Source organism: Rhinopithecus bieti, unplaced genomic scaffold (assembly GCF_001698545.2).
Source record: "Rhinopithecus bieti isolate Rb0 unplaced genomic scaffold, ASM169854v2 scaffold_4639, whole genome shotgun sequence".
In the NCBI taxonomy this organism is placed as follows: Eukaryota; Metazoa; Chordata; class Mammalia; order Primates; family Cercopithecidae; genus Rhinopithecus; species Rhinopithecus bieti.
The window spans coordinates 412,362-430,430 of record NW_016804464.1 but is presented as its reverse complement, the minus strand read 5'-3'; the positions used below and the strand labels follow the sequence as shown (position 1 = coordinate 430,430).

The window sequence follows — 18,069 nt, the reverse complement described above, 5'->3', positions numbered from 1 at the left end:
CCACACCCTGTTTGCCTGGGTATCAGCAGCGGAGGCTGCAGAAGATAGAATATTGCTGAACAGCAAGTATTGCTGTCTGATTCTTGCTTTGAAAACTTCGTCTCAGAGGTATACCCAGCCGTGTGAGGTGTGAGGTGTCGGTTTGCACCTAGTGGGGGATGTCTCCCAGTTAGGCTACTCAGGGGTCAGGGACCCACTTGAGCAGGCAGTCTGTCCGTTCTCAGATCTCAAGCTCCATGCTGGGAGAACGACTACTCTATTCAAAGCTGTCAGGCAGGGACATTTACATCTGCAGAGGTTTCTGCTGCTTTTTGTTTAGCTATGCCCTGTCCCCAGAGGTGGAGTCTACAGAGGCAGGCAGGCAGGCCTCCTTGAGTTGCAGCGGGCTCCACCAAGTTCAGGCTTCCCGGTGGCTTTGTTTACCTACTTAAGCCTCAGCAATGGCGGGCGCCCCTCCCCCAGCCTCGCTGCTGCCTTGCAGTTAGATCTCAGACTGCTGTGGTAGCAATGAGGGAGACTCTGTGGGCATAGTCCTCCTCCAGGCCAGGTGTGGGATATAATCTCCTGGTGTGCCATTTGCTAAGACCCTTGACAGAGTGCAGTATTAGGGTGGGAGTTACCCGATTTTCCAGGTGTTGTGTGTCTCAGTTTCCCTTGACTAGGAAAAGGAATTCCCTTCCCCCTTGCCCTTCCCAGGTGAGGCGATGCCTCACCCTGCTTCACCTCTCACTGGTTGGGTTGCACACACTGACCAGCACTGACTATCTGACACTGACCATTGAGATGAACCCAGTACCTCAGTTGAAAATGCAGAAATCACCCGTCTTCTGTGTCACTCATACTTGGGAGCTGGAGGCTGGAGCTGTTCCTATTCGGCCATCTTGGGTGCCCCCCTGCCCACTTTGATATCTTGAACCCTCTTCATTGTCACTTTCAACTCATCTGCCTATAAAAATTTAATTTCAAATGTCTACTTTCCTTCCTTTTGTATTTTATAAAATCACATTCTCATATTTGAAATTCTTTAAATACAGTTACCAGTGGCAACTGGGCTCTCAGTGTAGCCCATTAATCCTGTTTTCCCTCTTTAGTGCTCTCTTCCATGCTTGCCACAGCTATTTCAGATGTTTTCCACTACCTGCAAATTCTGGTCCTTCCCAACACCACCAGTCTTCTCTCATCATCAGCAGATGAACTCATCTCATATTTTAGAGGCTATTCAAGCCGTTAATGATTCGTGTAACTACTACCAGGCCTACTACCAGGCCTACTCATATGTTCAATCTTCTTTCTTGTTTCAATGAGAGAGGCAGCTTTCCTTCAATCCAAAATTAATCCTTCTACACATCTTTTCTCATGTAAGCATGTTAATGCTTTAAATTTCCCTCTAAGCATTACTTTAGTTGCATTGTCCACATTAGACATGCTGTATTTTCATTTTCATTAAATTCAAAATATTTTGTAATTTCTCATGTGATTTCTTCTTTGATCTGTGGGTTACTTTATAAGTGTGTTGCTTAATTTCCAAATATCTTAGGATTTTCCAGGTTTCTGTTATTGATTTGCAGTTTAATTCCATTGTGGTTAGAAAACATACTTTGTACAATTTCAATCCTGTTATGTGCACATTAGTGGTCAAGGGAATTCTTCTGCCAAATTCTGGAGCGTGCTCTCTCTCTCTCTGTCTCTCTCTGTCTCTCTCGTGCACACATGCTCTCTCTCTCCCTCTCTCTCGCTGCAGCTCTATTCTGTTTGTACTCTGATCTGCAAATTGCAGCCACCTTGGCCTCCCTAGTCATGATCTCTGCTTCTTCAACTCTGTGAGACTGCAAAGCTCTCTTTGGTTTCTTCCACCGTCTGCTGAGGCCTGGAAATGGTCTACAGGCTGTAAGATGGTGTCATTTTAGGGCTTACTTTGTTTACCTCTCTCTCAAGGGTCATAGTCCTGTGCTAAATCTGTTGTCCAGTGTCTGAAAAGCATTGTCTCATCGATTTTGTCCAGTTTTTAGTTGTCCAGGGCAAGGAGGGTAAGTCCCATCCTTGATACTGCAGTGTGTCAGAAGCCTGCATCATCTTACCCTGTAATTGCCCATATCTATTCCAGTCTTTCTACTGGTTCTTTCCATCAACTTTTCAACATGCTCAAGTCTCTTCTCTATTGCAAAGAATATAAAAGAAAACCAAGCTCGTGTCATCTTTGTTTACCAATCTGTCTCTCCTCTACTTTTTACAGCCAAACTTTTTGAAAATTATCTCTATCCTTGCTACTCAAAAATATTGTTTGTGGACTGATAGCATCTTTGTCATCTAATAACTCATTAGAAACGTAACATCTCAGGCCCCATCCTAGAACTACTGAATCAGAATCTGAATTTTAGGCCAGGCGTGGTGGTTCATGCCTGTAATCTCAGCACTTTAGAGGCTGAGGCAGGCGGATCACGAGGTCAGGAGTTCAAGACCAACCTGACCAATATGGTGAAACCCCATCTCTACTTAAAATACAAAAATTAGCTGGGTGTGGTGGCACATGCCTGTAGTCATAGCTACTCGGGAGGCTGAGGCAGAAGAATCGCTTGAACCTGGGAGATGGAGGTTGCAGTGAGCCAAGATTGCACCACTGCCTCCAGACTGGCTATAGAGTGAGATTCCTGTCTCAAAAAAAAAAAAAAAAAAAAAAAAAAAAAAAAAAAAATTCTGAATTTTTAATAAGGTTTAACAAGGTAGTTCGAATGTACACTATAATTTGAGAAACACTGTCTACATTTTCCTTCTTCACTTTTCATCTCGTTCCTTAGTGTGTTGTAGTCTGTCATCTGTTTATAGTTCTGCATTAGAGCTGTTCTTGCCTGGATCATCAGTGACTTTCTCAATGTATATCTAATGAATGGGTGTCTCTCTATCTAATGAATGGCTGCGTTTTACTCTGAGCAGTTCATTTTCCTTTCTGATATATTCCTTTGGCTTTTCAGATGTACTGTTCTCTTGTCCTCTGACCTCTGTGGCCTTTTCAGGCTTTTCTTTCTCTGCCTGTCTCTTAAATGTTGGCGTTCTACAGCATTTGGTCCCCAGCTTTCTTTAGATTTTACATTTCTCTACCTGTCTCATCCTTTCCTGTACCTCCAGTTTCAACATGTATTCTTCATTCTGAACCTCTCCTGAGTTCCAGGATTATATGTCCTCCACATAAGCACCTTAAACTCTCCATGTTACCGTGGACACATGATCTCCTTCATCATGTCCTCCTCCTCAGTGACTGGCACCACCATTTAGTCGTCATCCAAGCTAGAAACTTCTCATTCATCTTCAACTACTTCATCATCCTTTCACCTCCTTTACTCACCTTACTTTCACATTTATTCAGTCTTAAGATGTATTAATTCCACTCTAAAAATTCATCATGTCTGCCTTTTTTTTTTTTTTTTTTGGTCACTATTTCTGCTTTCCTAAATAGGACTTCAGCAGGTTTCAACTGAGGTTACCACAGTGGCTTCCCAAATGGTTTCCCTATCTCAACTCTTGTTGCCCTTAAACTAATCTCCATTTTGCAGTAAGAATGATCCTTTTAATAGTAAGTAAATGTGATCTTTACCTACCATCTTAAAGCCCTTCAGGACCATTGCCAACTCTTCTTAACTTTCAAACTTACTGGCTTAGTGTATGAAATCGTCGCTATCTGGTCGCTGCCTTCCCAGTTGTGAATTTCTTTGAGTACTTTGCCACTTCCACTGCCAGCTTGTTTCCAGGCCTTTGCACCCACTATTCCTTTGACAGAGTGTCTTCTTCTCTTCACTGGCTGGATCCTGAGGTTTCATGTCATTTTGCAGGAATGTCCTCCTTGACTGTCTAGGCCGGTTAGATTCTCTTTGTGTACATATGTACTTTGTACACATCCTGTCGTGGCTCCTATCACACTGGTCTGTGGTTGTATTTGTGGCTATGATTATTTCATTGTGTATGTCCTCCACTATAAGCACTCTAAGGGCAGATAGTAAGTATCTTGTTCTCTTAACCTAGGTGCTGAGCATGTGGCACCCACTCTATACCAGGCAGGGTTCCTGCTCTCATTGAGCTAATAGTGTATTGTGGGGATGGAGGTGGGTTAGGGTGCAAGAAACAAAAGCAACAAAAGAAAAATAATTTTATTCTTATACATAGTAGATCCTTAGTAATATTTTTGAAAGAATGTATAAATTATTATTATTGTTTTGAGATAGGGTCTCACTCTGTAGTCCAGCCTGGAACGCAGTGGCATGATCATGGCTCACTATGTCCTTGATCTCCTGAACTCAAGCAATCCTCCCGCCACAGCCTCTCAAGTAGCTGGGACTACAGGCACATGCCCTGTGCCAGGATAATTTTTTTAAATGTATTTTTTGTAGAGATGGAGGTCTCGCTGTTTTGCTCAGGCTGGTCTCAAACTCCTAGGCTCAAGTGATCATCTTTCCTTGGCTTCCCAAAGTACTGGGATTACAGGTGTGAGCCACTGTGACTGGGCCAAATTATTATTTTAAAGAGCCCTTCAAGTGCAGAAATCTTGGATGTTACTGACATCACTGACTTAAGTTCTTGAAACTCAGCTATCTAAAAATATGATATACCTTTCTGGACCTAGTGTTCTGTGGTGATTAGGTTATTGTTCAAACCCTTCAAATCTAATTCTTAGTTTTTTTGTTTTCTTGTTTCCCTGAACAGAACTGTGGTAATCAAGGACTAGTGGAGGTATACTTTAGAAATAGCAGTGAGAAGTCATGGTTAACTTTGAAAATAGAAAAGTAAAATAATAGGTGTTGTATGGTGTAATTGTTTTTATTAAGAAATGGTATGTTTTATTCATTGTACTTTATAAAATTCAAGCCCTAGATCCTAAAATTAGAAAAAGTTTCTCATCAAATAGCTGAAATATTGATTTGATAGTCAACAGATGAATTAGTCTGTTCTCACACTGCTGTAAGGAACTACCTGAGACTGGGTAATTTATGAAGAAAAGAGGTGTAATTGATTGACAGTCCTGCAGGCTGTACAGGAAGCATGGCTGGGGAGACCTCACAAAATTTACAATAATGGTGGAAGGTGAAGGGGGAGCAGGGCACATCTTCACATGGAAGAGCAGGAGAGAGTGTGGAGGGGAAGGTGCCACACACTTTTAAACAACCAGGTTTCATGAGAGCTCGCTCAGTATCACCAGAACAGCAAGGGGGAATGCGCCCCCATGATCCAGTCACCTGCCACCAGGCCTCACCTCCAACACTGGGGATTATAATTCAACATGAGATTTGGGCGGGGACACAGACCAAACCGTATCATAGGCAGAATATTTAGAGCAACTCTTGAAAAATGTGGTCACTTTATTAATTTTGAACTCTAATTATATGAAAATATTGTATTACATTTCTTGAAAAATCGTATCTACCCAGAGTATCAGAAAAGATAAAGAACCAAACAAATGTCCACTGTTTCAGTTGGGCCAGAGGAATTACTTTTCTGCAATTGATTACTCTTCTGGGCAAGGCACTGAGTTTCTTGAGTCTATATGCCTAAGAGCACCTGCTGTGTGTTGCGTAGTTTCTGGTATATTGTAATTGCTTAGACAACAACCCAATGCAGTGTTTTCTCTTGATGTCTTAATATTGTAAAAGTATCTAGGAATAAGGACATTTTCCTAAATAACAATATCATTAATCACATCTAAGAAAATTAAAATTAGCTCAGTAATGCTATCTAATATACTCAACATTTAAAGTCATCTGGATATTCTCCAAATGTTTTTTGTTGCCCAGGATCCAATAAAGTTTCACTCATTGCATTTGCTTGTTTCTCATTAGTCTCATTAGTTCATGTAGGACAGTCTTCTTATTGCCTTTGTTTTTTATGACATTCACTTTTGTTTACTTGAAGAGTCTAGGGTAGTTGTCTTGTAGAATGGTTTCACATTTTGGATTTGCGTAATTATTTTTTCATGCATAGATTTAGGTTAGACACTTTTGGCAAGAATACTACATGCTGCTTATTGCATCTCATCAGGATGTTTATGAAGCCAGGTTGTCCTGCTGCTGTTAATAATGAATTTGATCACTTAGTTGATGTGGTGTCTGCCAAATCTGTCCATTGTGAAGGTACATTTCCCCCTTCGTAATTGATTTGTGGATGACACTCAAATTGTATGACTTCTTTTATCCAGTGGTTTGAGCATTCATCAGTAATGAATCAGTTATTACTGAGCTTTTAATGAAAAGTTTCTATAAAGTTTCCTTTCTAAATAGACATTTGTGATTAGGCATTAAAGAGAGGGTACTGGTAGTCACTTAAAATCCTTTCATTTTACTGTTTAGATGTCAGAACAGTTATATTACACAGCTGGGAAAGAGCTTTGCTTTGATTCCTCACAATTATTGTCATGATTCATGTTAATCTTTTACCCTTTACAGAAATAATACGTTGTTTTTTTTTTATTAGAGAACTTGATTATTTTAAAACACGTTAATGAAGGGTAACATAGGCCAGTGCAGTGCTGTACAATGGAAATATAGTACAAGCCAAATATGTAATTTGAAATCTAGATACCACATTAGAAAAGTAAAAAGAAACAGATGGAACTAATTTTAATAATATGTTTTATTTACATGAATATATCCAAAATATTTTAACATGTAGTTAGTATGAATATTCTACGTTCTGTGTGTGTGCACTAAGTCTTCTAAATCTGGTGTGTATTTTATACTACTTAAAATCTTAATTTAGATGAGCTATTTTAAGTTACCAATAACCACATGTCACACATCACTATCCCTATTGGATAGTGCAGATCTGGTGGTTACAATCTTGGGCACAGAGGAACCAGACTAACTTGGTTCAGATCTTGCCTTCTTCCACCAGCTAGCATCATGACTTTGGGCAAATTCTTTATTCTCTTTGTGGCATAGTGTTCTCATTGTAAAATGGAGATAATAATAGTTCTTACTACTAGGGATGCGGAATTGAAATAATATAGGAAAAGCACTGAATCTGTCTCTGGCACATAGTAAATGCTTAGTAAATGTTAACTCCTATCATTATGCCTTTAGACTTCGTCCGATAGTTCCCATTCTGTCTTAGAAGTGTCCTTATATTTTGTTAGGGAAGCTAGGACTAGATATTGAATCCCTTGACTTCTGTTTTATATCTTGCTGGTTTTACCCTCAGTCCCTTGCTTTACAAACTCTTCTGTAGTGACTTTCTAAACCAATAAGATGAACTAGATTTTTTAGGAGAGTTTTAATTTCAAGCATTCTCTCCCCTTGTTAACATAATTTATTGAAATGAATGGGAAAACCCAGCACCTCTGCAAATGGCAATGAGTTAATGAGAGATTTATAATTATGATTTTTTAAGCTCACAAAAGATTGAGAGCTACAATATATTGGGTTGCTTTTTCTTTGTAAAATAAATACCTCTGTCCCGCAGAAACCTGTGTAATTGTAGCAGTAAGGTAAAACAGATTCACATACAAAATTAAGGTGATCTTGAAGATTGATGAAGTGTAGTTGTATCTAGTTCAGAGTTATTTAGGATGCTTCCAGATTTGTTGATTATCCAGTCTTATATTAGGTCATAATAACTGAGGAAGATAGAGAAGAGAGTATTTTATGAAGTTTTGCAAAGGAGATGTCCTGTTTAAAAATAACTTGACAGTTTACTGTGATATAACATTTGGTACCTAGAATACTACTAGTAAAGTATCATTGCTCATTGTAGAAAAATAAAACATCATTAAACAAAGAAGTATCAGTTAGTTGAAGCCTTTGTAAGCATTCACTGAATCAGCATTCCTAAAGACGATGTTGCTAAAATGAAATGGTGGTAATTGAATATTACAGTGTAAAACAATGCCATGATTCAGGGGATTGGATTGTACCTCCGAGTTAATTTTTACATTGTATTATCATTGCAGCCATATTTTCATCAGTATAACAAACGTGGAACTGAAAAAATACTTGTTTCAGAAATTTAAAAGACTTTGCAACAGTATTGGGTGAATGCGCATCTGTATTAGGTCTTACTCTCAGGAGAATCTTCTGGCCACCAGTATTAAAAAGTGGCTTATAAGATATTTCCAGGCTGAGTACAGTGGCTCATGCTTATATTCCCAGTACTTTGGGAGGCTAAGGTGAGAGGATGACTTGAAGCCAGGAGTTTGAGACCAGCCTGGGCAACATAGTGAGGCCCTGTCTGTACCAAAAAGACAACAACACCAAACCCCAAAAGCTTTCATGAACGTTCTGTAATTAATGTGAAAATTCTTATATTTTCTCATCTAGCAGAATGAAAATGACCAATTCAGATTTTCCCCAAGTTTTGAGCTAAAGTATAGCTAAATATGAGCTAAATATTGCTAAGATTGTTTATTATTAATAGACTTTTCCTGAGAATTGTTTTTGGAGAATTTCCAGGTGACTGGTTAGAACGTTAATGGTACTGTCTGCAGGTTATCACATTGCCCCTTCTTGCACATCATGAAGAAATTATATAGAATATTAACTTTAGTTATTTATGGTACTTTAAGAAGGTTACATAAAACATTTTTACAAAGGACAGACTTTAAGTCATCTCGAGATCAAATTTTGGAGCCTAAGGCTGATCTTAGAAAAAGCAATGGAGATTTGATATTATCCTCAGTCATTAAGAATCGCTAATACTTGATTCCATCTTGGCCCAGGCACCTTTCATACCTGTAGGATCCTGAAAAATAATAAAACAAAACAACAAACTAAAACCAAGGTGCAAATAGTCATGGCAAGTCAGCGGTCATTTTAATACTCTCTGATAGTCCAGCCTGCTCATGGGAAGATAGACCTTAGAAAAAAGGAAAAAGCAAACAAGTAAAATTGCTGTGACAATTACACACATAGGGTAGAAGGATAGAGGACTAGCATCTCTTCAGAAATAGTTGTTAGAGAAGGCCTCTGTAGAAGGGACAGTTTGGTTAAAACATGAAGGAAGAAGCTAGCCGTGTGACAGAGAGTAGGTGCAGAGCAAGTGTTCAGGCAGAGAGGATAGCACATAGGGAGGCCCCAGTGTGGGAAAGGACATGGCTTGTTAGAGAGACTGAATAATGTGGCTTATTCACAGCCCATTGAGAGAAGTGAGAGGAAGTGTGGTACGAGATTAGGTTGGAAAGCAGCAGGAACCAGATCCTGTAGGTAGGCCATCGTAATGAACTTGGATTTTATTTTAGCTGTATTGGGGAGTTCTTGAAAGATTAGGGAAGAAAGATGGTCAAATTTGGTTTTAAGATCACTTACTATTATTTTACACGTAATAGTTGTTAAAATGTGAGTCAAAATACAGTCCATGTTGTTTTATACATAACAGTTTCTAAAATGTGATTGTGAAAACTGAGGTCCTAGATTGTTAGCGATTTTGGGGGAGATATTGTAGGTTTTTGAACTGTGAATAATTACTATTTACTGAGGACCTGTTATCTGCCAAGCAGTGAAGTATTTTACACAGATTCTCTCTCATCTTCACAGAAATTTCCTTGAAAGGAGGCATAATTTTCCTGTTTAATGGGGAGGAAATTTTAGATACAGAGTGAAATTAAGCAACTAGCACAGAAGGGCTAGGATTCAAAAACATGTCTGCCTGACTTTACCGTCCCATAGTTTTTTTTAGTGTCTTTTTGCAGGGAGGGAGATGGGGGGAGAAGAACAAGGCTGAAAATTGAAGAAAAGGAAAGTACTCTTATTATCATAAATGTTTGTGGAATAAAGGAATTTAGATTGTTTTTTAATTTTGGGGGAGTGATTGGGAAGGTACTCACTATAAATTAGAAAAATGTATCAAAGGCCGGGCGCGGTGGCTCAAGCCTGTAATCCCAGCACTTTGGGAGGCCGAGACGGGCGGATCACGAGGTCAGGAGATCGAGACCATCCTGGCTAACACGGTGAAACCCCGTCTCTACTAAATGCAAAAAAAAAAAAAAACTAGCCGGGCGAGGTGGCGGGCGCCTGTAGTCCCAGCTACTTGGGAGGCTGAGGCAGGAGAATGGCGTAAACCCGGGAGGCGGAGCTTGCAGTGAGCTGAGATCCGGCCACTGCACTCCAGACCAGGCGACAGAGCAAGACTCCGTCTCAAAAAAAAAAAAAAAGAAAGAAAGAAAAATGTATCAAAGTACATTACCGTATAGAAATTGAATCTCTCCAGAATTTCCCTATAGGACATTATGATCCTGAATAAGAATTTCAGATCTAGCTTTGATTAGACATTGACATTCACTGTTTTTATGGTATACTTGTATGCCATGAAGTTTTAAAAGCGTATATGTTTATCAGACAATTAAAATGATCTGTATAATATTAACAATTAATTACATGTTTTCCCTAGGAGTGGGTTTTGTAAAGTTGAAATATAGTGAAGGTGATGTGTCTGAGGTAGATCAGTCTTTGGAGAAATTAGCTGTGCAGGGCAGAGAGAGCTTGAGCTCTGGAACCAGGAACAGTAACTGTTACGTAGCAAAATAGTGTAGAAAATGTTTAACTCTTAAGTGTTGCCTGCTGTTAGCTGGTAACATGAATGTTGTTGAGATCTTTGAATGTTAAATTATTTTAATTTTCTAATTTTCTCAGGTAGGTGAGAACTTGAAGCAAGATAGTCTGAAATGCATAGTGATAGTGGACCCTAAAGGATCAGGATGGATGAAATGTAGGATTTGGAGACTGACGAGAAGGGATGGGATGGTTGAAAGAAACATTAACAAGTAGTAAAAAAAAAAAGGAAGTCCTTTGACAGTAGTCTCTTAGCTTCTTATAATAAAGTGATACTTTTCTTACGATGAGCATTATACAGAATGTATAATTTGTAGGTATATAAAAATGCTGCTTATCCTTCTGCCCTGCATTTCTGCTGCTAGTAAACGTTGAACCTCTTTTGGCAATAAGACAGATAGATTTCTTTTTTATTTCGGCAAGTATTCAAATACCATATGTTAATGTTTTACTCTGGGTACAATAAAGTTTAGAATTATTACTGGTCACACAATTAAGACATGCACCGCATGATATGATTTGTTGATATTGGTGGGAATTACAACGGAAAGAAGTTCCCTGTGGATATTTTCTTTCCATAAGATGGAATTCTATCAAGAAGTGTGAAGTATTCTATCAGAATGTGAGGAATAGTCTATCAAGAAGTGAGAGCTATTCCATTAAGAAGTGAGAAATTTGAAGAGACTTGGAAATGTAGAAGATATTAGATAGGATCATTAAACCTATTTCAAAATGGAATCCAGTGACTCTGGCCATACTAAACCAAAATTAAGCAAATATAAGTGGCTGGGAGTCAGGTCCCTGGGGAGAAGTATAGGACAGTTTTTATACAAAGTCAACTAAGGAGTGAGTGTTTGATAACCCTTTTATTGTAACAAAAAGTGGGTAAAGAAAATGGTGATGGATCTTTTAGAAAATAATCTCCTGTTCCCAGCAAAGGATTGTTCACCATTACCACCAACAAAATTTTTGTTGTTGAAAAAAAAGGTAAGAAGAATGTGTATGCAATTGTTCATATATATATATAAAAGTAGCACTATAGAAATACGTGGAGTAAAGTGTTCTCCTGGTACACTCTCTGTTGGCAGCTCAAACCCACTACTCTCCCCAGGGGGAAAACAATGTTAACTGTTCAGTGTTTGTTATTCTATTCTTTTCCCTTCGTATTTGCATTTAAATATGGGCATACAAGTATCTGTACATGTGTACATATTTTAATATCAGAAGAGTCATACTCTACGTATTTTGAACGTAAATTTTTTATTTATGTATCTTGACACTGTTTTAATCTCAGCATACAAATGTATCCCAGACTTTTCATAATGTTCCTCTCCTGTGCAGACTGTATGTGTGTATGAGTTTATGAAGATAGCTATATTTCTGCTTAAGTAATACTATTTTTATGTAAAATATTTAGACAATACCAAAGGTGAAAGAAAAAACTAAAAATCAACTGAAATCCTTGAGATAATCACTATTTTGGCGACCATTTAAAAAAATGTTTTTCTTTAGGTATTTACACGAGTGTAAACATACATCACACCTGCCACATATGAAGATATAATATATATATATTTATTTATTTTGAGACAAGGTTTCTCTCAGTCACCCAGACTAGGTCTCCCTCAGTCACACAGACTGAAGTGTAGTGGTATAATCTTGGCTCCCTGTGTCCTCTGCCTCCCGTGCTCCAGTGATTGTCCCACCTCAGTCTCCTGAGTAGCTGGGACTACTGGTAAAAGTCACCACTCCTGGTTAATTTTTGTTTTGTTTTGTTTTATTTTTTGGTGGAGATGCCCAGGCTGGTCTTGAACTCCTGGACTCAAGCAGTCCACCTGCCTTGGCCCCCCAAAGTGCTGGGATTACAGGGGTGAGCCACAGCACCCAGCCAGTGTAGTATTTGTAAATGGATTATACATACAAGATGATTTTTATCATGGAACTATTTTCTCTATCCTCCACTCCCTTTCTCCTATCTTTCCCCTCCCAGTAACCAGTAATAACAACCTGGTGTACATTTTTCCTCCCTTTCTCAATGCCCATATAATGATATACATATGAAATTATATAATTTACACTCAGCTGCATTATTCATTTTTCACAGAACTCATTTTACATCACTGAAATGTAGCCTGCTCATTTTTTTGCTGAATAATATTCTAAGGCAAGGATCAGCAAACTGCAATAAATGGATCAAATCCATCCAGCCACCTATTTGTATAAATAAAGGTTTACTGGAACACAGCTTCACCCATTTTTATATTGAGCAGTTTAACCTTTTAAATTCTTTATTTGTTATTTGTGGCACAATTTTCCCCCCAATCCATTGTTTGTCTTTTGCTTTGTTACGGTATTTTACCATAAAACGTTTTTTTTTTTTTGTTTTTTTTTTTTTAAATGCAGTAAAGTAAAACATACTTCTTCTAGCTTTGAGTTTCCTATTTTGATTTAAAAGGTTGCCTAACTCCAGGATTATCCTTGTATTTTCCTAAAATTTCTTCTAAGGTTTTTATCACTTGCATTTTTATAGGCCTTGAATACATTTTAATGTCTGTATTGAGTGGCATTGTAGTATAATGTAATATAAGATCACAGATGGGCCGGGCGCGGTGGCTCAAGCCTGTAATCCCAGCACTTTGGGAGGCCGAGACGGGCGGATCACGAGGTCAGGAGATCGAGACCATCCTGGCTAACACGGTGAAACCCCGTCTCTACTAAAAAATACAAAACTAGGCGGGCGAGGTGGCGGGCGCCTGTAGTCCCAGCTACTTGGGAGGCTGAGGCAGGAGAATGGCGTAAACCCGGGAGGCGGAGCTTGCAGTGAGCTGAGATCCGGCCACTGCACTCCAGCCTGGGCGACAGAGCGAGACTCCGCCTCAAAAAAAAAAAAAAAAAAAAAAAAAAAAAAGGATCACAGATGATGAACAAATAGCTAATAATAATGTAGTATAAGGTCACAGACCCTGGTTCTGTGATTTACTACCTGTGTGACCTTTGACAAGGTCCTTAACATTTATGTGTTTTTTGTTTTCCTCTCTAAAATGGGACTGATTATTGTACCTGTCTCATAAGACAACAGTGAAGCTTAAATGAGTAGTTAATATGTAGAAAATACTTAGAACGTTATCTGGTACATAAGTGCTTTTACCATTATTACAGGGTGTGAGTAGGAATCTCATTTTTTTCCCATATGGATAACCAGTTGTCCTAGTAACATTTATTGAGTAGTTAGTTCATCCTTTTCCTCAATTGATTTAAAATGTCATCTCTACTAAGTTTCCAAATATATATAGCTCTGTTTGGGGGCTTTATAGCCTGTTAGGTGTCTTTATCCCCTGCTCCAGAGCCGCAGTGCTTAATTACTGTAGCCTTATACATACTGGTAACTAACGAGTGGAGTCCCTTTACTTTGTTTTGCAGAATTACTTTGGTTCTTACTGCCTTTTTTTTTTTTTTTTTGTTCTTCCATATAGTTTTGTAAACACTCATCAGAATTTACAAAAACTATTTGTTATTAAGTCTTAGCATGGAAGAGAGTGATACTAAGTGGCCATTATTAGGATGGAACCCGCAGTCTCTCATTAATACTTTAACCATTGGAAGTTTTTAGAAGATATCTGGTTATATAATCTAAAGATTGGTACCATCCACCATGCTAGGTGGGTACTGGGAATATAACAAATGAAAACTGTAGAAAGATAGATCATAAGGCTGCAGTTCCCGAACTATACCGAGATACCCAAAGGCACTTCAGAGAACTCCCAGGGTCATTTCAAACTTGTAGGGAAACATGGCCACATCTGTTGGACACTATGAACTTCTAGCTCAAGGTAGTTCACAGTTTCAACATCTGTGCCATCTTCATTTTGTAGCTGTGATATCTTTGTGAAGTTGAACTTTTGGTGGTTACAGTTTTAAAAAGCAAGTACTATGCAAAAATCAGTGTGGAACAGGAAATGTGGGTGGCAGTATTTAGTTGCACAGCATCTAAGTTTTAGAAGTTGTGCAGGGCCCTATAGGTGCAAACATCTCATAGTAACTAATTGTGGTCATTTTAAAATGGAATATATATAAAAATATACGTATATATAAATATATATACATATATATATTTCAGTTTGCATGTATTATTTTTTCAAAAAGGTGCTAATTTGTTGGGACATAGATACTCATTTGTTTGAACCTGTTAAAAAAAGATAGAATGGTTAGCTGTTTCTTTTGACCTATGGAATTCTTGAAAGAAATTACAGAGAAAATAAGGGTACCAGGAGCCAAGCAAGTTTGGGGACCTCTCTATTTTAACAAGTTATTACAAATACTCAAAGATTAAGAACATTTGGAGTGCAGAACATTCGGAGTGCTCTGTAGGTAGCGCATACACCAAGCTTGCTTAGAACAGGCAAAACTAACATTGCCTGGGCACCTGGGACAGACAGCATTTCTGAGCAAATGGTATTTAAGCTGAGCTTGAGGGAAGACTGGGAACTGACTGAAAAGGAGTGGTGGTGGGAATAGCTTGTGTGAAGAGGTGGGAGCTGTGGGGAGCTGACTGAGAGAGCAATGCAATGGGGCTGGAGATAGGCAGAAGCTAGATCAGGTGGTGACTGACGGGGCAGTCGACTAAAGAAGTTTCTTCAGTTTTCTTTGCAAAAGGCAGCAGCAAGCCTTTGAGGGTTTTTAAGTGAAGAGAGGATATCTTAGGTTGCTGCCCTCCTACTGAGGGAACAAAATACAGAATGATATACAGAAATATTTAAGTAACACTGTGTTCTCAATAATGTAGAGTGAATATTTTTTGTAAACATTTTGAAGTGCCTTGGTTTTGAAAGGCATTTATAAGCTTTCCTGTGAGTGTAATTCGCTCTTAATTTTTCAAACACATACACTTTTTTTGTTCAACCTGGCTCAATTTTAAAAATGAAAAAAAAAAAAAAAGGCAGTGTTAAACTGCAAAACATTTCAATTGTAATTTGGGGTTATTTTTTTAAATGGCAAAATTGTGTTGTAATTTTGAAATAAAATGTATTTTATTATCAGTAATACAGTATTTCAGATTTTTAGTTTGCGTATTTTAGCCACCAATCTAACACATTTATCTTTTAAGTTTCTGATTTAAGTTTGGGGGGTACAATAGAGATTTAATAGTTACAAAGTAAAGATATAAAGGTAATTTATCTTAGTCTAGCTATCTTTTATACTTCCTTTTGTTTATGTGTTTATTCTACTATGATTCCAGTAAACTAATGCAACATAAACATTTTGATAGCAATAAGAAACTAATTGCAGGTTACTTTTGAAAAATTTCTAGGCTTATTTTCAGGAATTTTAAGACTTGAAAAATAAAATAAATTTTATGGTCATTAAATGGGCATAGAGACCTGAAACTCTTCTTTTTTTTTTTTTGAGACGGAATCTCGCTGTTGCCAGGCTGGAGTGCAGTGGCGTGATCTCGGCTCACTGCAACCTCCACCTCCTGGGTTCAAGTGATTCTCTTGTCTCAGCCTCCCGACTAACTGGGACTACAGGCATGTGCCTCCATGCCCGGCTAATTTTTGTATTTTTAGTTGAGGTGGTGTTTCACCATGTTGGCCAGGCTATTCTTGAACTCCTGACCTCATGATCTACCCGCCTTAGCCTCCCAAAGTGCTGGGATTACAGGTGTGAGCCACTGCGCCCAGCCATCTCTTTTCTAATACCTGCCTGTGGTGTTTGGGAAAGGGTAATTAGTCTGATTAGAATTAGAATTTGTTTATCATTGAAGTGTTGGAAAACTTTTTTTTTTTTTTTTTGAGGCAGAGTCTCGCTCTGTCGCCCGGACTGGAGTGCAGTGGCCGGATCTAAGCTCACTGCAAGCTCCGCCTTCCGGGTTTACGCCATTCTCCTGCCTCAGCCTCCCGAGGAGCTGGGAGTACAGGCGCCCGCCACCTCGCCCGGCTAGTTTTGTATTTTTTTTTAGTAGAGACGGGGTTTCACCGTGTTAGCCAGGATGGTCTCGATCTCCTGACCTCGTGATCCTCCCGTCTCGGCCTCCCAAAGTGCTGGGATTACAGGCTTGAGCCACCGCGCCCGGCCGGAAAACTTTTAAAACAATTGAATGTTATTTCCTTCCCTCTGCCAGTGTGTTTTGTATTTCTTTAGAGCTATTTGTTCATTATATAATATATAATTTGTGTCATCCTTAAATTCATAATGTAAATAAATTATAAAGAGGTGTAGATATATTTGAAAAACAGTCTTAGTTTCATTTGCTGGATTAGGTTTCTCTGATTTTTCACATGAAGAAAGCTGATGACAACTTGAGTTGTTTACAAGGGAATTGATCAGAAGTTTTCTTGAAGAAAAGTGATAAAGCTTTAAGTTGGAAAGCTTTCCAACAGGCTGAGAATATAAGGTTTATAGCAAATATTTTTCTTTAAATTTTGTTCTTCCCATGTTCAAAGAACTGACAGGGACTTAGAAAAATTAAGCTAATTCTTCCCGTGCTCTTTACACTAGAATGAATTCTAGATGAAGATTAAATGTAGAAAATCACAAAATAATAGAACAAAGCAAGGCTGAAATTTTTTATAATCTTGGGATAAAAAAGACCTAAGCATAACTTTTAGTTTTATGTAGCTTAAAATTTATTCTTATAACAAATATTATAAAGTCAATGGAAAAAAGAATATTTGTAAAATATGATAGCAGATTGCTTTTTAATTCAGTCAGATGAATACATTCACTAGAAAAATGGACAACGTGTGTGTATGGTAAATTTATGAAAGAAATACAAATAACTAATAAACATAAAAAGATACCTCTTAATGAAGAATCATTTTAATTTTCTGCCTCCTTTATGTTCAATAGAGAATTTCACTTTGAATGCAGTAACTTAAAGTATTTATAAATCTAATTCTAGGGTTTGAAATAAAACTTTTATTAGATACTCATGTTGTTTAACAAGGCTTGTTTATCTCAGGTAGAAGGTTTTTTTCCCCCCCCAATGTTCTTCTAAATGGATCAAAGTTTAGTTTCCTACTTCAAAGTAAATCTTATTTATTAGACATTTATAGTGAGATGACTGTATTTATGTGTCATATCCAGAGAGCAACAGTTAATAATTTTTGGACTTGTTAGTAATATATTTTCTGACAGAAATAGTAGAAGAAAGGTTTGCTTAACTTTGTTCTTTTTCTTTGTTTTTGTAGGAGCCAGCATTAGAACGTTCACTCCATTTTATTTTCTGGTGGAGCCGGTGGATACACTCTCAGTTAGAGGCTCTTCTGTTATATTAAACTGTTCAGCATATTCTGAGCCTTCTCCAAAAATTGAATGGAAAAAAGATGGAACTTTTTTAAACTTAGCATCAGATGATCGACGCCAGCTTCTCCCAGATGGATCTTTATTTATCAGCAACGTGGTGCATTCCAAGCACAATAAACCTGATGAAGGTTATTATCAGTGTGTGGCCACTGTTGAGAGTCTTGGAACTATTGTCAGTAGAACAGCCAAGCTCACAGTAGCAGGTAAGTTTTAAGTGATTTTTTTTTTTTTTTTTTTTTTTTTTTTT

At 38.0% G+C, this 18,069-nt stretch overlaps 1 protein-coding gene across 1 annotated transcript in view; it reads left to right on the top strand.

Moving 5' to 3' along the window:
* Positions 1-14,172: 14,172 nt before the first annotated feature.
* The window catches only part of NEO1 (neogenin 1), a 198,651-nt gene continuing 194,754 nt past the window's right edge, over positions 14,173-18,069 (top strand). The window contains exons 1-2 of the mRNA XM_017868541.1: positions 14,173-14,183; positions 17,655-18,025. Coding sequence (XP_017724030.1) covers positions 14,173-14,183; positions 17,655-18,025 — 382 coding nt within the window. The remainder of the gene's footprint in view (positions 14,184-17,654; positions 18,026-18,069) is intronic.